We start from the raw sequence: 21,826 nt of genomic DNA on the forward strand, positions 1-21,826 counted from the left end.
TGGTTGAGTCTGTATCTTGGCAATTATGAATAATGCTGCAATGAAGATGGGGGTACAGATATCTTTACAAGATACTGGTTTCATTTCCTCTGGATGTGTACCTGGAAGCGTGACTGATAAATCATATTGTAGTTCTACTTTTTATTTTTAAGGAACTTCTATACTTTCTTCCATAACGGCTGTACCGTTTTACACACCCACTAACAGTTTTCAAAGTTTCCAATTTCTCCTCATGCTTGCCCACACTTATCTTTTGTCTTTTTGATAATAGTCATCCCGACAGGCATGAGGTGATATCTCATTGTGGTTATGATTTATATTTGCCTGGTAATTAGTGATGTTGAACACCTTTTAAAATACCTATTGGCCATGTATGTCTTCTTTGGAAAAATGCCTATTTAAGTCCTTTGCTCATTTTATCAGGCTATTTTTTTTTTTTTTTTTAACTAATAAGTTGTATGAGCTCCTTGTAAATTTTGGATATGAAGCTCTTTTCAGATATATGCTTACAAATATTTTCTCCTCATCCATAGGTTGCCTTTTCATTGTTTGTTTCTTTTTCTTTTTTTCTTTTTTTTTGACGGAGTCTCACTCACTCTGTCGCTAAGGCTGGAGTGCAATGGCATGATCTCGGCTCACTCCAACCTCCGCCTCCCAGGTTCAAGTTATTCTCCTGCCTTAGCCTCCCGAGCAGCTGGGATTACAGGCATGTGCCACCATGCCCAGCTAATTTTTGTATTTTTAGTGGAGATGGGGTTTCACCGTGTTTGCCAGGCTGATCTCAAACTCTTGGCCTCAAGTGATCCACTGCCCTTGGCCTCCCAAAGTGCTGGGGACGCCACGCCCAGCCTCATTTTTGTTTCTTTTGCAGTGAAGAAGCTTTTTGTTTGTTTGTTTGATGTAGTCTCATTTTTGTTTTTGTTTGTTTGCTTTGCTTTTGCTGCCTGTACCTTTGATGTCTGTCCAAAAATCATTTCATTTCCAAGACCAATGTCAAGAAGGTTTCTCTCTATGTTTTATTCTAGGAGATTTATGGTTTCAGGTCTTACACTGAAATCTTTAGTCCATTTTGAGTTGATTATTGTGCACATTGTTTTATTAGCTCATCAGTCCCCACAATTTGAACTTCTTGCATCTCTGATAGATTAAAAATGGCAAAAACTATACCTATAGGCTTAATATCAGAAGAAATGACCATATAAGATGGTATTAAGAGATATGAAGGTTGTTTCAATTACCTATTGTTATGACTTAAAAGTAACTTAAAATAACAACTATTTTATTATCTCTGATTATTCTGTGGAATGATTAGCTCAGCTGGGTGGTTTATCTGTTCCATGTGATGTTAGTTAGAGCTACAGTTGTCCAGAGGTTTGATTGGGCTGGATGATCCAAGACAGTTCATTCACATGGCTCCAGTTTGTTTTGTCTATTGTCTGGGAACTTCACTGGAGCTGTCAAACACAAGCCTTGATTCTCCTCCATGTGGCTTCTCCATGTGTCTTGGGCTTCTCACAGCATTTCAGCTAGGATCTGAGAATCAGAAAGTAGAAACTACTATTTTTTTTTAATGTCTGTACTCAGAAATTCAGGATATCATTTCTGCCACATTCTATTAATCAAAACCAGTCACCAGGCCAGCCCGGGTGCAGAGGGCAGGCAAATAACCTCAGCCTCTTCCTGGGAGCAGCAGCATGCATGTTCAGGGAGGGAACAAAGTGCTGTGGCCATCTCTGCAAACTAGTGGCCACAAGATAAATCATATAAGCCTATCTTCATAATGCTAGTTTTAGGGCCTCACTGAGCACACTCAAAACTACAAAGAAACTTGACTTTCCACTTGGCAGATATAACTTGAATGGCTACTGTAATAAAGTTAGACTCAATAAAGACTTACAGGAAACAAAGGATGGTCTGAGTCAGCCATCAGCCCATCGGGATGCCAAAACTTCAGATCTAACAGGTACTATAGGATGTGCTTTCACATATATTTTCTTATCAAATTATTTGAATTATAATGCAAGGATAGCGATAGAATAGTTTATTGTTACCTGCCATTAAAATATCCTTTGCCAAGGCACACAATCCAAATTCCAAACCAAACTCATCAGGACCTGAGTCACAACCCCAAATACTAACACCAATATCCCACACCTCCTCAGTCATTTGACTTCAACATACATCAGCTAAGGAGAGATATCCTCTATGCAAGGATAACGCAAAGAAAAATTGCATTTAGGTTGACTCTGAAATTAATTCAGCAAACTTGCCAACTAGTAAACCGTCACCACTCAGTACCAGTCAAGTCATCCATTCCAGGAAATTCAAGTTGGTGATATGCATTCAGGTAGCATTGCTGCCTCACAGGGCAAAAATGTCAAACCGGGACCTAGGCATGTCTAAGGAACCAAGAGCCCAGGTAGTTTAAGAAATGGAACATTTGATTTGAGAAATTTCGAAATGGATAAATAACTTTTCACCAATATTTCCTTTATAAGTTTAGCGCTTGTCATGGCTAATTTTATGTGTCAACATGACTGGGCCAAAGAATGCCCAGATAGCAGGTAAGACATTATTTCTGTCTGTCTCTGTCTATCTATTTTGCTAATCCAAAATAGAGTAGCTTTTGAATCAGTGGACTGAATAAAGATTTGCCCTCACCAATGTAGGTAAACGTCATCTAATTCATGAAGGGCCTAAACAGAACAAAAAGAGGAAGGGTACATTTTCTCTCTTCTTGAGCTAGGATATCCACTTTCTCTTGACCTTGGACATCTGAGCTCCTAGTTATCTAGCATTTGAACTCTGGGATTTACATCAGCAGTCCCTCTAGTTCTCAGGCTTTCAGAGTTGAACCAGGAGTTACACCATCATCTCCCCTGGCTCTCCAGCCTTCAGACTCTAAGTGAATTGAGCCACTGGCTTTCTCAGCCCTGCAGCTTACAGAAGACAGATGGTAGGACTTCTTGGCTTCCATAACCACGTAAGCACATAATAAATCTCCTCATATATATCATATTGGTTTTGTTTCTCGGAGAATACTGACTAATCCAATGCTCAAGGCCTGGCCTGCCTAAATATAGCAATTATTCTCTCCATGTTTACAGAGGTAAGTCATATTCAGGAAACTTAAGTGTGTGCCAGAGGTCTCTTAGTTGGCCTGTTAATCAGAGAAGCAGCACAGAAGAGGCTGTGAGCTTTGGCATTAAACTATCCCAGCTCAAATACTGGCCGTTATCCCTGGCCAGCTGTGAGAGTTTGGACATGTTATTTTCTTCTCTGTGCTTCTGTATTTCCCATCACAGAATGCGGATAATGATGAAACCAATTCACGGAGTTTTTGTAGGGAGTACTGAGTTAACATATATAAAACACTTAGAATACTGCCTGGTACATAATAAGCATCATGTAAGTGTTTGCTTTTATCAGTATTAGTATAAGTTATAGAAACCCAACTCAAACTTAATAGGTAAAAATTAAAGGAAAATATCAGCTCATATAAGAAGAATATCATCAGAACTGTCTTTTCCCATACCTCTGCTTAACTTTATTTTTACACAGATACTCCCACAGAAGCGGGATGTCCTCTGTAACTTGCAACTGGAGAAGAAGAGGGCATCTTCTTTAGAACTCCAATAATTATCCTCTGAACAGCCTGGTCTGGATCTTGTGCCCAATACTTAGGCTTGTGGGGAGGTAGAGGGAACAGAGTCAGCCATCCATAATATGGCCTAGTCAAATTACACTGAATAGGTGAGAAGATGTTGTCCAAAAGAAGAAAGCTGGCCAGACAAAAATGAAAGGTCCTACAATGAATAAGTTGGAGAATTAATAACTGAATTCAAGCCTATCTCACCCTCATGGCCTTTCATCACCCAACTCTCCTCTTTGCTTATTTTTGTTGTTACCCTCCTCCTCATCTGTATTAGTTCATTCTCTCAGTGCTATAAAGAACTGTCCAAGACTGGGTAATTTATAAAGAAAAGAGGTTTAATTGACTCACAGTTCAACATGGCTGGGGAGGCCTCAGGAAACTTACAATGATGGTGGAAGGCACCTCTTTACAGGGCAGCAGGAGAGAGAAGAGTCAGCGAAGGGGGAAAAGGCCCTTATAAAACCATCGGATCTGGTGAGAACTCACTCACTATCAAGAGAACAGCATGGAGGAAACTGCCCCCATGATCCAGTTGTCTCCACCCAGTCTCTGCCTGGACATGTGGGGATTATGGGGATGAGATTTGGGTGGGGACACAAATCATACCATATCATCATCACCATACGGTAACTTTTTAAACTTTTTTCATCTGGCAAAATGTTCAACAACTCGGTAATATTTTACCAGGAGACAAGCCACAGCACAAATGCATAAGTAGAAAAGAAAATAAATTTCCTGTACTATACTTTGAGAAAAGAAAAAATCCTTCTTACTATTTATATGTAGTCCCTTTCCTCTGAAGAGTGCCAAAGATTTTATGGATGCTAATGTCTCAGAGAGAGGAATAAAAGGGAAGAATTTAAACTGTGGCCCAGGCTTGCTACTGCTACTGTGAAGTGACCACTCCACACACATATGGATAAGTGCTCTATCCCAACAATGAACACTTAACTGCCTGAACTACTTTTGGGCCTCATTTAACTTGCCCATTTATGCAACTATAGAAACTATAGATGCCTTTCTCCTAGAGTCATAAAATTTTAGAGTGGGAAAGGACTTTACAGATCATTTGGTTCAATCCCCTCATTTTGCAAATGGAAACAACTGGAGTCCAGGGAGGGCTATTAGGCAGCACACGGTCACGTAGCAGGTTTATTGCAGGCCCAGAAGTAGAACCCAAGTTTTCTATCCTATTTTTCTATACCATGTTCTTTCTGAAAAAAGCAAACACCCTCCCCGCCCGGCCCCAACCACACACAATTTCCAAAAGCTACTCAGTGATCCCAAACACTATTAATTTCTTTCTTCTCCCATTATGTAGATTACATAAATGTTTGGATGAATTATGGAATCATTTATTATGAAATTTCAACAATATGCACTAATTACTACCACCAGGAGGCAATCAGATTTGGTGAAAACGACAAGGTACAGTAGTTAGGGCTGACTTTGTGTGAGTTCTACCTCGGGTGCTTCTCCAGCCTCCAGTAGGAACTCAGTACTCCTGAGGAGCCCTCAAACTCAGGACCCCACGGACCTACTTCTCACACAGCAAATACGCTACCTGAACTGATTTTTCCCTATCAAAAAAAAAAAAAAAAAAAAACCAAAAAATCTGACTTCTTCTGTGGACCATTATCCTGGGACCACACATGTTTATATGTGTATATATATTTTTTCCTTTCTTTTTTTTAAAGAGAAAAAAAAAAGTGAAGTCAAGTGAAACAGTGGGAATAGAGAAGGAACTCTATGTGTATATTTAAATGAGGACTTCTGAGAAATAAGATCGTAACACAAAATTATATCTATTACTACATCTCCCTTTCAAAATTGGATCTGCTTGATACAGTTCTGTTTGTTGTTTGTTTTGCTGGTTTGGTGTCTGACTGCTTGTTTAATGGTCGTAGACGCAGCCCAGATATTTGTACATGGAAAACCTTACTTCCTAGAATGAATTAGCTACAATCATCTGGTTCTGTGAACAAATCATAAAATGATTTTATATTAAATAATCAGATATACGGGGCCTTTTGATAATTAGTGAATTTGTTTTCCATGCCTCGTAAAGCGTACTTTCTTTTTTTTTTCTTTTTTTTTTATTATTATACTTTAAGATCTAGGGTACATGTGCATAACGTGCAGGTTTGTTACATATGTATACTTGTGCCATGTTGGCGTGCTGCATCCATCAACTTGTCAGTTATACCTGATGTAAAGTGTACTTTCTTTTTTTTTTTTTTTTTTTTTTTTTTTTGAGACGGAGTCTCGCTCTGTCGCCCAGGCTGGAGTGCAGTGGCCAGATCTCAGCTCACTGCAAGCTCCGCCTCCCAGGTTTACGCCATTCTCCTGCCTCAGCCTCCCGAGTAGCTGGGATTACAGGCGCCCGCCACCTCTCCCGGCTAGTTTTTTGTATTTTTTAGTAGAGACGGGGTTTCACCGTGTTAGCCAGGATGATCTCGATCTCCTGACCTCGTGATCCGCCTGTCTCGGCCTCCCAAAGTGCTAGGATTACAGGCTTGAGCCACCGCGCCCGGCCAAAGTGTACTTTCAAATTAAGTAAAAGTTACTTGAGAATGCCCAAGAATCAGGTAGGAAGGCAAATAAAAACTCTTAAATTGACTTGCTTACTATATTCACGTTCCCATCCACTTTTCCTATATGCCATAAAGGAAACGTGCCTCTTGTTACGTTTCTATTCCTCTACTGTCTCTATCCATGTCGCGTAAGTTATCCATGTTAGAGACTCCCTACACATGCATTTGTATTATTAATAGTTTGAGACCAAACAGGCATTGTTGATGTCTGAGAGGTCTTTGAACCTCCTTGACTCTCACTCTGCCCATCACAGGCCACTGTCAGTTCCTTGGAGACTCACTGATGGGACTGAGACCATCTCTCAAGGAAACCAATAGCTTTAGTTCTAGGTAAGCTCTATCCAGACTCAAAGTCTATAAATTTCATTTTTAAAGTTTAAGTCTCTGATAATCACTTTAGTATCATTCTAACTGTTCCCTATATTGAAATTTATTTTTCATCCATCTCCTCCATCTGTGATGCACGTGGAAGGAATTATTCACCGAGCCCTTTTCTTTAGTTAAGGTCAGGAGTGACAAGTTCTGGTGGTGTCAAACATTCTAGCTGTTCTGATTTTCAATTAGTGTCATTGAGATGTTTGCTACCCACTGATGGGGGAAAGGTGTTATGTCTTCTTCACACTGGTCCAAAATAAAGTAGGTGGGACATAGGTTGAGTTATGAGAAAGAGAGTCAGTCAAATGCCATTTCAGCATAATGGACATTATCTAAAAATTAAGATAAGTCCATTAATCTAATGTCCCCTTAATAACAAAGCTATACCTTATTCTAATTTTTCTCCCTTAAGAGGTAACCTAAACCTTAAATTTACCTTATGATTACAGTCTTTCTTTTATAAGTTGAAGCATATTTTGGTCCATTGAGCAAACTCATTCTTATTCATTGCCTTTTAAAGTTGACATTTAACTTGCAGAGCTGTAGAGTTGGCAAGAAGCAAAAGATTATTTAATATTCAAGAGAGCAGATTCTAAAACACCACAGCATTCTACTGTATGTAACATTCTATAATTAGTGTATATTAACTGAAAGAAAGAATTACATATGGAATTAGTAGGGGCTGTTTGAAGGTGTCCATGTATTTATCTCCTTGTTAATACTCATGAATCACATAAAACAAATGAGTAATTCTAGCAATTCAAACTAATAAGGGCTGATTTTCTAAAAGAAACTATGTCTTCAAATGCATTTACCAAAAAGAATTGAGAACAACTTTTGGCTCTAAAGGCCTTGAACCCCTAAATCAAATAAAATAGGAATTAGTCAAACCCCCTTCTATTATAATTTGCTGTTCAACGTCAGAAATAATTAATCTATTAACTCAGGAGATAATGGTGGTGTATTTGCCGCAGGTTAGGCTCTCTTTAGGCACTGGGGACAGAGTCGTGATAGTCTTTCCCTTCAGAGCATTGAATTGAGCAAGAACGAGAAGAATGCAAACAATTGCAACAAATATTAATAGTGTTTGCTTAAAAGAAGCATACAGTGCTATGGGCACCCACAGTGAGGGACCTAACCAAGTTATTGGGGTTGGGGCAGCATTAGGTATGGGAAGGTCCTCTGGAGGAGGTGGCAAATCAGGTGAGACTTGATAACATCAGAGTTAAGATGAGCATCGAATCTTGCTTCCTCAAAAAGCTCCACTAAAACCACAGTAAAGAGACTTAAGAAATTGTTTTTTTTTTAAAACCCGTAATATGGAGAATAGGAAAAAGGACAAGAGAAACAAATTTTGGAAACTCAAGAGAAGATGGACAAGTGGTTCCTGACTTAGCAGAAAGCTGAATGAATCCTAAGTCAGCAAAGGCCTGTGGGGAGAGCTATCTGAAAAGCAGGTGATGCTCCCAAGCTCTTCCCCCACTGCCAGGTAACTGCCCCTCCCCTTCCTTAGCAGAAAGCTAGAAATTTATTCATCTGTAGGGTAAGAAAGTCCTTAATCAAAAACACAATTCAATTCAGTGACCATACATTATGCAGTATTCATATTGATGTCCCTGTCCAATTGTCTTGCTCACTCTAAGAACACAGGCACCAGCCCACTCTTCACCCTTCAGAAGGGAGATTGAAGTGGCTTATCTGGGAATATGACCAGCCCAAAAGGAGAGGCTAAAATAGAGTCATGCCAAATAATGCTATTTCAGTCAACAACAGGCTGGACAGCAGGTACTATGAAGACTCCATAAGATTATAATGGATCTGAAAAATTTCTATTGACGTTGTTACCTTTGTAATATCCTAGCACAATGCATTACTCTCATATTTGTGGAGATGCTAGTGTAAACAAGCCTACGTGCTGTTAGCTATATAAAAGTGGAGCACAAACAATTATGTACAGTATATAATGATACTTGATAACAATAATAAACAACTGTTACTGGTTTATGCACTTACTATACTATGGTTTTTATCACTATTTTAGAGTATATTTCTTCTACTTATTAAAAAAAAATGTGAACTGTAAAACAGCCTCAGGCAGGTCCTTCAGGAGGTATTCCAGAAGAAGGCATTGTTATCACAAGAGATGACAATTCCACGCATGGTATTGCCCCTGAAGGCTTATCAGTAGCTCAAGATGTGGAGGTGGACACAGTGATATTGATGATCTGGACCCTGTGTAGGCCTAGGCTAAGGTGTGTGTTTGTGTCTTCATTTTTAAGAAAAAAGTTGTAAAAGTTAAAAAAAAATTGTTTAATAATAAAAAGCTTACAGAATAGGGATATAAAGAAAGAAAATATTTTATACAGTTATACAATGTGTTTGCATTTTAAGCTAAGTGTTGCTAAAAGAGTCCAAAAGTTAAAAAAAAAAAAGTTATAAAGTAAAAAAGGTGCAATAAGCTAAAGTAAACGTCTTTTTGAAGAAAGGCAAATATTGTTGATGTATTTTTGATGTTTGACCTATCCAAATCTCATACTGAAATGTGATCCCCAGTGTTGGAGGTGAGGGTCTGATGAGAGGTGTCTGGGTCATGAGGGTAGATACCTCATGAGTGGGTTGGTGCCCTCCTTGCAGTAAGGAGAGTTCACATGAGATCTGGTAGTTAAAAAGACCCTGGCATCCTCTCCCCTCTCTCTTGCTCCCTCTGTTGCCATGTGACATTCCTGCCTCCCCTTCACCTTCTGCCATGAGTAAAAGCTTCCTGAGGCCTCACTAGAAGCCAAGCAGATGATGGTGCCATGCTTATACAGCCTGTGGAACTGTGAGCCAAATAAACCTCTTTTCTTTATAAACTACCCAGTCTCAGGTATTCCTTTATAACAATGCAAAATAGACAAACAAAATTGTTTTATACATTTAGTGTAGCCTAAGTATACAGTGTTTATAAAGTCTACAGTAGTATTTAGTAATGTCCTAGGCCTTCACATTCATAGACTCACTGCTCACTCATGGACTCACCCAGAGCAACTTCCAGTCTTGCAGGGTACATGCATGGCATGTGCCCTATACAGTTGTACCATTTTTTATCTTTCATTCTATATTTTTACTGTACCTTTTTTATGTTTAGATATGTTTAGATACATAAATACTTAATGCTGTGTTATAATTGCCTACACTGTTCAGTACAGTAACATGCTATACAGGTTGATAGTCTAGGAGCAATGGATTTTACCATCTAGCCTCAGTGTGTAGTAGGCTAGACCATCTGGTTTGTGTAAGTACACTCTATGATGTTCACACAACGATGAAATCACCTAACAACACATTTCTTGGAACATATCCCTGACATTACACAATGCATGACTGTACTGGTACTAGCGTTTCTTTGAAATAATGACCCACCTAGATTCCTCCAGGGAATCTCCAAGGCAGTAAGCCTCACTCACAGGCTCGGAGCCCCATGTCTTAATCATGAGCAGAGGACTGATTAGCAGGTGCCTAAGGAAAATGCCTCTAGCGTGAAAGATGGATACCATACCAACAAATAAAAAACAGAAAAAACAACATCTTGGAGAAAACAGAGAGTATGCATGGGGAAGAAAAAAATTTTTTAAGCTATCATTAAAACTTTCATTAACATCTTCAGATAGAAAAGAGAAGATACTGAAGTCACGAAACCAAAAAAAAAAAAAAAAAAAAAAAGATTCTACAAAAACAAAAGGATTCAGAAACAAAAAGATAATTCAAGGGTAAAGTTGAAGAAACAGAGAGGAAAGTAGATCGTAAAGACCAAAAAGAAAGGGTGAAAAAAGACTGGAAAAGTTTTAGGATCAGGAAAAGAAATCCAACATTCAAATAAAGGATTTCCAAAAGAGAGAACAGAGAAAACACAGTAGGTCAAGAATAAAATAAATCAAGAAAATTTCTCTGAACTGATACGAGTTTATAAACTGAAAGGTTCACCATGTCCAGCAAAGAATTACTGCTCTAATTGTTTGATGTATATTAACTTGCTTAATCTTCACAACAACCCCATAATGCACAATGCAATCCTTAGAATTTTGTCATACTTATAAATGTATTTCCACATCACTTACTGTACATAATGAAAGTTTATGTTTAGAAAGATGAGTGGATAAGATTTTTTTTCTTTTGTAGTAAGAATTCATGCTTCCCTGCCGAAACAGACTTATCTCTTATATCAGTAAAAATAGTCTCTTGCTGTAAAGTCAGTTCTCTTTGTTCATAGTAATGTTCTACAAAGTTGCTGAAACACTGCATTAGCAAATATTGAACCATTGATCTCAGGGGAAATGTAGGGTTAGGTTCCTGCAAGCCTCTGGTCACATTTTCACCACTCGATCAATATAAAACTTTGTTTAATGTCTGTTTCTGCTTAAAGACATTTTATTTTTTTATTTATCACCTTTGAACTTATGACCAACAACACTGCAGCTCATGCCTGAATCAAGCTTGTCTAACACATGTGTTTTCTCTGAAAGGCACATCACAGCCTTCTTGCTCTAAGGAACATGGCAGCACTTCAGCACCATGCTTGAGGGATGTCTTAAACGAGATCACCAACAAAAAGCATAAGAGTTTGAAAAATGTGTCACTGAATAGACTCTGAAAAGAACACGTTTATAGAATGAGAGCTGAAACAAGAAGGCAGGGCATCACCCTGTTCGACCTCAGCTGGGATTGTACATATCTGGTGCCTTCCCTTTTTTACCACTCTGCATATGTCCACAAATGACCATGACAGAACCACGAGTATTGACTTGGGGGATGCAAATAGGTAAATTTTACAGAGAAAAAATATTTACAAATACAGAATCTGCAAATAGTGAGGATTTACTGTTGCATTATTATTATTATTAATGCTAGGCATGTGAATGGAGAAAATATTTGGTTAAAGGCAAGTCGAAGATACCATGTAAAGGGCATTTTGTTGACCTTGGCTCACCCTCTCACACCTTCTTCACCCCTGCAAACAAACCTTCTGAATCAGGAAACATTGTGTACAATTGTAGCAGTTTAGGGACTACTAACATTTTGCTCCGATCTGCTGGATGTCTAGGAAAGACAGCTCCAAAACCTGTGGCAGGCAATCCGGTGACCCTAAAACAAGATAACATTTTTTAGAAAACTTATTAGAGTGTAATGTGTAAACTTTCAAAGTCATGTAAAACTAATTTAGGGGCTGGGCGCAGTGGCTCATGCCTGTAATCTCAGCACTTTGGGAGGCCAAGACAGGCAGATTGCCTGAGCTCAGGAGTTCAAGACCAGCCTGGGCAATATGGTGAAGCCCCGTCTCTACTAAAAATAAAAAAAAAAATTAGCTGGACGTGGCGGCATGCGCCTATAGTCCTAGCTACTCAGGAGGCTGAGGCAGGAGAATTGCTCGAACCCAGGAGGCGGAGGTTGCAGTGAGCCGAGATCATGCCACTGCACTCCAGCCTGGGTGGCAGAGCAAGGCTCCATGTCAAAAAAAAAAAAAACAAAACAAAAACTAATTTAGGGTTGGATTTTAATGGTGATTACTTTTTAAAGAGTTTTCATGTTTGCAACTTTCATGAACTTTATAAAACAAAATGTCTCAACAAGTCAATGGAAATTTTGGCATTTTTGTCATGATTTTGACTGCCTTTTTCAACAATTACCGTATAAGACAAAGGCTATGTGTCATACCCTTCCATGGGGAGGCACTGTGCCAGGATGCAGGATGACAGCTATGATGAAGAAAGAGCTTCTATCCTCAAAGAACTCTCTATTCCTAAGGAAATGCCTCCATATAAATAACTAGCATGCAAGTCCAACTGTCATGTAGGACATAAAATACTCAGAGGACAAAAATAGAAAAGCAATTAATTCTGATTAATGACAGCTTACCTAATTCTTACTGCATGTCAGGCAACACTTCTATGCACACTTCATATTTTATTTCATCTAAATTTCATAACAACCCTATGAAGTAGATGCTTTTGTAATTCTCATTTTACAGGTGAACAAGCTGGGTTATAAACACCAAAAAACTTTTACAGTAAATTGTAGAGCGGGGGTTCAAACCTGGATAGTCAGAACCCTGGGCCAAAAAAAAAAAAAAAAAAAAAAAAAAAAAACCACGTATAAAGAGGAAACGGCATTTTAGCTGGACCCAGAATAAGTAGAGAGTTGATTGGTAAACAATTGAGGAAAAGAAACTCCCAGACAGAGAGATTGGCATGAGCAGAAAGCATGGAAGCTTGAGAAAAATGTGCTTGATGTGTTCCTTTAGTGTGGAACCGGGGTCACTATACCTTTTTGCTACTTATACAAGTGCTTTCTGTATGTCCATATTCTATAAGTAAAGAAAAGTATTAAGAATACCTTTCAATAATCCCAGAGCTCACTGTTTCCTCATTCAATAAGGCCTTGCTTTTCATTTCAGCCCATTCTGTGTTTAAACACACTTGTGACAACTTTTCATGTGTTTCTGATACCCACATCTGGAAACATAGAAGCCACATATAAGAAAAATGAATTCTCACTAAAATGGTCAGTTACTAAAACATGTGTTCATTGAAGTACATTCTGATTTTAATTGTTGACTCTAGTTGACATTAAAAATAAGTGATAGCTCATAGCTGTCAACTGTTTCATCATAAATATGTAAAAATAGCAATTACTGTATGCTATTGGGAAATAAAAAGCCAATTGGTATTTCTATGAAACAGAAAGAACTGCATTCAATTAAATATACTAACTCTACCTACTTTCTATTTCCTTCTTTATCCTTCTCAGGGTTGGTATATTTTAAAAACCTTAAGAGGGAAAATGTTTGTAGCAATCCCTTTGTAAATTACAAGGACTTCAGATATCATCATCATCATCATCATTATTATTCATTCTCTATCATAGAGCATAATTCAATTAATTACTAAGCAATTATTGCTATGTGGAAAATCTGCCACCTGTAAGATGTACTCAAACCAATTGCAGAAACATCAAGGGTAGCATCTCAGGGATCTTAGGAACAAAATTGGATGTCAGGGATTCAATATTTTCTCCATACAAAACTCTAGAAGATCATGAAGCTGGAGGTTCAGAGCCAAGAACCAGAACTCATCACCAAGAAAATCCATTACTTTATCTGAAAGACTAGATTCCCCAAGATATTCATGAAGTCTCAGAACACATTGCTACTACTAGATTTTCTGTTTCTTGTTTGTTTGTTTGCTTGCTTGCTTGTTTGTTTTTAAAGAGAGACCACTCTTTAGAAAACCAGAGCCTTCAACTGCAAGAGTATCATGGCTATAGTCTGACGCTTTGGGTCCATTTTGCTTTAGTAAAAAGGCTTTGCTGTAACTGGGAGTCCAGCCTAGTCAAAATCATTTTGATTAAGTCTCTGGTGCTGGTTCCCTGGTCTACTCCATGGCTCTCTAGATCCTTGGCTTCTCAGAGCACTGCTCTCTAAGACCTCAACCTCCTGAATTACTATCCTCCCAGCCAAATTTCCCAGCTTTGATCCATATACCCTTAGCTCAACTACTCTTTTTCTTAGATGTTCAGGCTCCAAAGTCAATGGTAGATTACACTACATTGGGTCTTATTTATTTTAGCAGCAAAAAAAAATCTTTTGAGAAAAAATTAGTAGCCACCACTTTGTTTGAAGGTATAAGATAAACCAAAAAATTAAGCTTAGATTGCTTCTCAGCCTTTTGGCTAAGATCAAGTGTAAAAATTAAGCTTAGATATGCTCTGATGATTTTTAACAGTAAAATATTTCAGTAAATCAACCAACTCTTTGAAAATCATATGAAACAAAGATATTACCAAACATAAAATAGAGGAGTAAAAGGAAACAGATAATCATAGCATTAGTGGAGCAGAATAAGTGCTTATTCTGTGCCAGACAATGTACTAAGCACTTTAAAAGCATTATTTTAATACCTTCTCAAAGCAACCCTCTGAGTGTTATGTATTAATATCAGTCATGGTCTCAGAAGGGAAAAACAATCAAATTGGGAACTGAGGAGAACTCTTTATAAACGTGTGGGAACCATTAAGCAAATCAACACTATTGAAGCACCCCGAGGATAGCAATAGTGGAGAACCTTGGGGGTGGAACAGTTACTGTAACTCAGAACAACCTACAGCTATAATGTGAGGGTCACCTGATAGTTGTATCTTTCAGAACAGAAACCCAGCCACTGCCAAACCATGGTCCTACAGGGAGGATTTCACAGAAATAAGTGTCCAAGCTCCCTCTCCTCCCACCTCTGGTCACCTGCCAGTGCCTCCCATGGACCCATCCCAGTGAAAAGCCAGAAGGCAAGGAGCTCATTGCAACCAACCCTAGAGGTCAGTCTCCTTGGCACAAAGCAAGGTGAGAAGAGTGGAGAGTGGATCTGGAGGTGCAAATGAAGAACAGTTGGTATAATTTATTTCTGTTTTAAAAAAGGGAAAACTAAGGCTGGAAGGGATTAAGTAATGCCCAGGCAAATCAGCCAAAAAGTAGAAGCTCCACAATTTAAGACTCATGCAGTCTGCCTCATTCATTCATCCATCTATCCACATCTCTTAAGTGCCAGGCATCATACTAGGTTCTACGACTAGATTTGCAAACAAACACCAGAGGCTATACTAGCTATAGCATAGTAGGTTATAGTAAATCATGGGATAATGCTAATAACAGCACATGGCCGGAAACCATTCTAAATGTCTTCACATTAAATGCTGTGACAACTCTAAATTCTCACTTTACACATAAGGAAATAAAGACATGAAAAGTTTGAGACTCTGGACTTAAGTTACAATCCTGTAAGTGGTAGAACCAAGAATTAAAGAGAAGCCATCCGACTCCAAAGACAACTCTTAACTTCTGTCTCCTGTATCAGTGGCAAATGTTATCTCCCAATATTAGACATTCCTTCTTCATCATCAATAGAATCCCCAAACTTTAGCTGGGTGCCTGGTGTTGCAGACCACATTTTTTAGATTATTTTACTCTTAGATATGATCAGTGACTAGTTCTGGACAATTGAGCATAAGTGGAAATAGTTGTTTCCTAGAAAGAACTTCCAGGAAAAGTCCTTCTTTTCTTTTCCTTCTTGCTGCCTGGAATGCGGACACAATGACTGGTTTCCAGCAGCCATCTTGAGTCCTACCCAAGGATGACAGAGCAGAAAACTGGAAGGAATTGGTCTCTGACAATACATAGAACTTTCATACCAGTCCTGCTATCCTCCAGACCCTTTACATGAAATAATACAACCCTATATGAACAGCCTCTGTTGATTTTCAGTGTCTGTTGCATGTAGGCAAACCTAATCCTACACCATCTCAATGTGAAAAAATCACTTTGGTGCAGAAATGTTCATAACCTGACATAAGGATGGTACTTCATAAAAGCACTTCCATATGTTTAAAAGTCTTTTGGGCTTTGTATATATGTATATCACAGACTGGAGATTGGCAATTTGGTATGTGAGATAGCTAAATTAGCACAGCACAAACTCGTAGGATAATCACTAAAATTTCCATTTAATTTACATAATAAAATCTAGCTTGAGACAAATGATAATATAGAAAATATCTAATGTATAGAGGAAGCTCATTTCATAATGTCATTCATATTCCCTGTTTTCCTGAGTATGAGTTATTTTTAAATCCCAATTTCTATTCTTCTAGAATGAACTCTTCCCATATGTGCTGCACTTACGGGAAGAAAATTCAGTAGACACATAACCTGGGTGACTGGTACAGGGAATGAGGAGAACACTTATGACTTCTCCTCAGGTTGTATATTTCAGGTTGACCAGACTGTTCTGCTGGCAAGATTCATTTTAGATAATCCCCAACTGACAATTCTTTCCTGGGTTCTTTACAGGTACCCAGAAAGTATATTCCTCTGACCCACAGTGAAGGAAGCTGTGTTGGTCCGTTTTCATGCTGCTGATAAAGACATACCCAAGACTGGGCAATTTACAAAAGAAAGAGATTTAATGGATTTACAGTTCCACTAGGCTGGGGAGGCCTCATAATCATGGCAGAAGGCAATGAGGAGCAAGTCACATCTTACACGGATGGCAGCAGGCAAAGAGAGAGAGCGCGCGCACTTGTGCAGGGGAACTCCAGTTTTTAAAACCATTAGATCTCATGAGACTTATGCACTATCACGAGAACAGCATGGGAAAGACCTGCCACCATGATTCAATTATCTCCCACTGGGTCCTTCCCACAACACGTGGGAATTATAGGAGCTACAATATGAGATTTGGGTGGGGACACAGAGCCAAACCATATGAGAAGTTCAGGTACTTCTCACACCAAGCTTTTCCCTCTGATGCCACAGGCTGCTTCTGGAACCCTCCAGTCTGTAGCCTTTTGTCAAGCATGAGTGAGACCCCAGTGCATCAAGTTCCATGGGTGGTATCATTGAGGCCCCACTCTCAGGGTAGAAATTAAGGGGATACACTTCCCACCCCTACCCCTTAGAAGATTAGAGGGGTTGGATTCACAGCATGTACTCTTTCTCCAGACAACTCCTCCAACTTCTAAATTCTTTTGACCAGATCTCTTCGATTTCAACCTTTTTTGTTTGTTTTTAAATCATCAAGGTGAATGAGACACCAAGAAGCTCAAAACTCAGTTACTGCCCAAATAATTTGCATGTTTGGCATGAGTGGGTTGGCATCTCACTTACTTAGAATAAAGGAGGAGTTGGCATCTATTATCTTAGATCTTCAGTCATAACTAAGGAACAGTCTTATTTTAGCCTGTTAAGCAGCATTCCCCCTACCAACTGTAGCTTTTCTGCACCATTGCCAAAAAAAAAAAAAAAAGTTTGATTATCTTTTAAAATAATCACAAAGACCATACTTATTTCTCAGAAGTTTTGTCCTTGGAAACCCTCACTGTTTCACACCTAGGTTAACTCAGCAGTGTCATGTAAAGATCCTAAAGGATCCAAGAGAGGCCTCTGAAAATGTAACCGCTATTATTTTGAACAACTGAGACTCATAGGGTGCAATCAGAAAAATAATTGTATTGTTTTCCACAACTACCTCTTCAAGAAAGCTTTTGTGAACTTATTCCTTCTTCTTCTTTTTATTTTTATTTTTATTTTTTAGAAATAGGGTCTCACTGTTATCCATGCTGAAGTGTAGTGGCACATTCATAGCTTACTGCAGCCTCAAACTCATGAGCTCAAGCAATCCTGCCTCAGCCTCCCAAGTAGCTAGGACTACAAGTGTGCACCACCACACCTGGCTTAGGGGATGCTCCTTTTCCTGTCTCTAGCAGAAATAAATTTATAACAAGTCTCATTTTTTCCTGATCACTCTGAGATAACAAAACCACTTCTTGTCACAAAATAGTCTTAATTAAATATTTAATATTAGTAAATTAAGCACAAAAGACTCTTCTAATTGTCTGGGGGAAAGGAAAAGCAGAGCAGGTGGAGAAATAATAAATTATCCAACCCAGCCTACCCCTCACACCCACTTCCCTCTGCCTACTTACCAGCCTAGAGCAGGCTATAGCTGGAGGAAGAGAAAAGCTTTAACTCTAAATGAAATCCATCATTTTGATGAGACATTTTAATTATTGAAATGTGACCAATAGGGTTTTCATTATCTGAGATTGACCGTAAGACCTGAGGAAGCTGCACAGGATTTTGTCCAGGCATAAAGGAAGAACTGACTCCATAAAGCAGGGTAAATAGGCAGTGGAGGCAAAAAATATGGATGTGTGTGTCTCTGCATGCTTGTGTGTGTGGGTGTGTGTGTATGTATGTGCACGTGATTGCCCAATTTAAGTCTCATTTGTTCAACATAACGGCTACACCTGCTTAAGCAAACTAATATACATGAAAAATTAAAGTCTAATTTCTGTAAGAGTTAAATTAGGGCATGATTACTGATGTAGAAAAGGAGCAGCAAATGTGAGTGATAGGATCAAAATGCTGGGTGACCTGCTTTCATTCCCATCCCAAATGTCTGGAAATGACAGAGAAGATACTTGCTAGAATAAATAGACTCAGAGATGCAGCAGAAAACTGGGGAAGTACACTCAGTGAGCCAAAATTGATACAGAATTCCTAACACAGGAAAGCCAGATGTGATTGTGGTGATATTGGAAAAGCTGATCCAAAGTTGTTCCAGGAGAGAATGCTGAAACCTGTGACATCAACCACAAGCTCCAAGATTATGGAGACAGGAAGCAAGACGAGACCCTAGCTCAACAGCCTACTATCCCCAAACATCTTCCTTTCCTCTGCAATGGCATTTAAAATTATTCCATTTACAAACATTTGATCTGTATACCCCTTTCAGGTGCTTAGATATGAATGCAAGAAGCATCTATAAGATTATAAGATTATACTGGTCAAAATACTATCCTACAATGTCAAAGAAAAAAATACTTGAACCAATTAAGTAAATAATTGAATTTCCCATATCTGGTATAATTATATCCTTTGTATCCCTTTTAGGAACATTAGTTTCCAAATGTGAAATTTTTATTCACTAAAACAGCTCATATTTAGGCTTATTTGTCTAGTCTTAATCTATTCATAAAACGAATGCTAATGTACTTTTATACTATTCATTTATTTGCCATTTTTAAATCCACACTGTCTGTGATGCTGTTAATATTAGCCTAATTTGCTCAACAATGTTGTCCTGTTAGTTCCAAAAATGCCTTGGCATTGAGCCACTAGCTGTATAAGAAAAATCTGTTTAATGAATTGTTTATGTATTTCTTTGTTCATTTGTCTGACAAGTTCTCAGCTTCTATGACACAGCATCATATGTGCTCTGTACTTAATCCTTCTAAATTTATGGGATTCAACATGCACCCCTTTCTCAGAAGTGGTCTTTGTCCTCCCAGTGGCTCTCACTTTAGTATCAGCCTCACATGCTAGGAAGGTAACATAAGTGATTGTGATAGGGCCTTTGGTAGTGTTGTGAGGATCCTTGGGTGAGAGGCTTTACAAGTTGAAGCAACGATAGTAGACATACTCTTGATGATTTTAGTTTGCGTGGAAATCGTCCTGGTAGAGATATGTAGCACCTGAATAAAGTCCAGGTAAAAGACCATAGTTTAGAACGCTATTACCCACTAAGCTTAGAATAAGACAATCAGGGCAAGCCCAGTGGCTTGAATTACTGTTCTCTTGTGAATCTATTCCCCCAATGGCCTTACTTGGCCCCCTGAAACCTGAGGGACGATTGAAGTAGGAAATAAATTACCCCACCATTGAAACCTGAATGGTATGTTTCCAGATTCTGCCAAGAGATGGTTCCTTTAGGATTCAGCTCCAGAGCTTCAAAGGAAACCATACGCAAACCTCCTCCAACCCATTTCAGTTCAGGTGCACCTCACAGCATCCTGATGTTCTTAGCATCCATCATACCCTTTGCCACCATGGTTATGTGTTCCCATTTCCCCTAGGAACCTATGAGTTCCTTATATACAAAGACCAATTTTTGAATTATGTTTCCTACCCTAGCACTTAGCATTATGCATGGCAAAGTAATGGGGCCTCAAAAAATGTTTGTTGAATGTAGAACTTCTTCCTTTTATCCTCTTCCCTTTCTCCCTCCTCCCCTTCCTTCCTACCTTCTTTCTTTGTTTCCTTCCTTCATCCCTTCCTCTCTCCCTTACTTCCTTTCTTGCTTCTTCCCTTTCTTCCATAAATACTTACTGAGCATCCACTATGTTCTAGGCACTGTTCTCGGAACTGGAGATAAAACAGGGAACAAAACAGATCAAAGTCCCCACTTTCATAGAGCTTGTATTCTAACAGGAGGTGACAAATGATTAACAACTAAATAAGTCTGAAATATGTCCAGCGATGTAAGTATCATGAAGAAAACTAAAGTAAGGAAAGGGGATAGGGAGATATGATAAGAATGGACTGCTCTTTTACATACAAAAGGGTAACTGGCTCATTGAACAAGTGGGACTTATAAGTAGGTACAATCAGAAAACAAATCTACTTTTCCTCCATCACTGCCCATCCGCAGTCATTTGGAGGGACTAGTTCTTTCTCACGCTCCTTGATTAAATATAAGACAGGTCCCAGGGTGTTTCTGGTTACTCTCAGATAATACAAAACTTCTCTGGCTACTTTTGTCCCAAGAGGATTTTCACTGAGGTAAGTAAAATGCCAGTCCCATATAATAGTCAAAACTTCACACGTCATGGAAAGATTCTCATTCCTCCACCCTGGGGCTGCTTCGGCCTGGCCCACTATATTGGGAACAGGGGGCACAGTTGGTTTCTTCTCAATTATCCCACTTGGACTTCTTCCCTATTCCCCACCTCCCTCTATCTCCTTGGGGACTGATGCCAAGGATGTGTGGAGATGAGGAAGAGAGAGAGGTAAATGCAGGAATGGCAGAATGTAATCTTGCTTTGGTTTCCCCTGGGCATGTTTATCTTTGACCCTCTCTGGCAGTGGTGAATGTTCAAAGATGACTTTCTTGGGATGTTCTGGTAGACTTTGGGATCACCTCTGGGAACACTGAATGGCATGTCCCATGATAGAAGATGCCTCTGGCTAGACTTAAATGTCTTGCCTCGGCTCCTGGAAATGCAGCTAGGTCCCCTCCCATCTCTCCCGTTTTTCCTTCTACAAATATTTATTGGGCACCCACTATGAGGTGCTCTTTCACAGGCTCTGAAACACACCATGTCATTTTCTTCTTCCCTGTGGTCCACACTGGAACCACAAGAGGCACATCTGGGCCCGAGGATTCACACATCCTTGCTCCACCTCTAGGGGAGCTGGCTCCCTCTTTTCTGCTCTGCTTCCTCTGACCAGTCACCAGAGCCTTATGTCTAACTTCGTGAGGCACACAAGGGTCCTTGAGATGAGACTTAGAGCACACTCCTTCCAAAACCCTCTCTGTACTATCAAACTTCTCTTTAGGCTTCTTGCATTTCAATTACCTTATATCCCTCATGTGAGTGGGAGCCAATTAGCACCATCTTCTTTGAGGATCTTGCTTAAGTGACCTATTTACTTTGGCACATGAGGCTATTGTTCTGTTCTTAGACTTTTAGAGCCTTAGCCAAAATGTAGACAAAAGTAAGTCCCATTTTAAACTCTGCTACAAATAAATGATGCTCACATTAGTTCCTGCAGCAGCATTTAAGGACAAGGACACCTTCAATCAGCTAAATGAAAATGTGGTGGATGGACAAAGCAGCC

At 39.1% G+C, this 21,826-nt stretch overlaps 1 protein-coding gene across 3 annotated transcripts in view; it reads right to left on the reverse strand.

Moving 5' to 3' along the window:
- Window positions 1-21,826, reverse strand: part of CFAP95 (cilia and flagella associated protein 95) — an 88,977-nt gene that overhangs the window by 39,430 nt on the left and 27,721 nt on the right. For all 3 annotated transcript variants that reach the window (XM_073021530.1, XM_037998477.2, XM_007969451.3), the window contains 2 exons: window positions 12,994-13,112; window positions 11,677-11,745 (listed from right to left, as the gene is read on the reverse strand). In XM_073021530.1, coding sequence (XP_072877631.1) covers window positions 11,677-11,745; window positions 12,994-13,112 — 188 coding nt within the window. The remainder of the gene's footprint in view (window positions 1-11,676; window positions 11,746-12,993; window positions 13,113-21,826) is intronic.

Source organism: Chlorocebus sabaeus, chromosome 12 (assembly GCF_047675955.1).
Source record: "Chlorocebus sabaeus isolate Y175 chromosome 12, mChlSab1.0.hap1, whole genome shotgun sequence".
NCBI classification, from domain to species: Eukaryota; Metazoa; Chordata; class Mammalia; order Primates; family Cercopithecidae; genus Chlorocebus; species Chlorocebus sabaeus.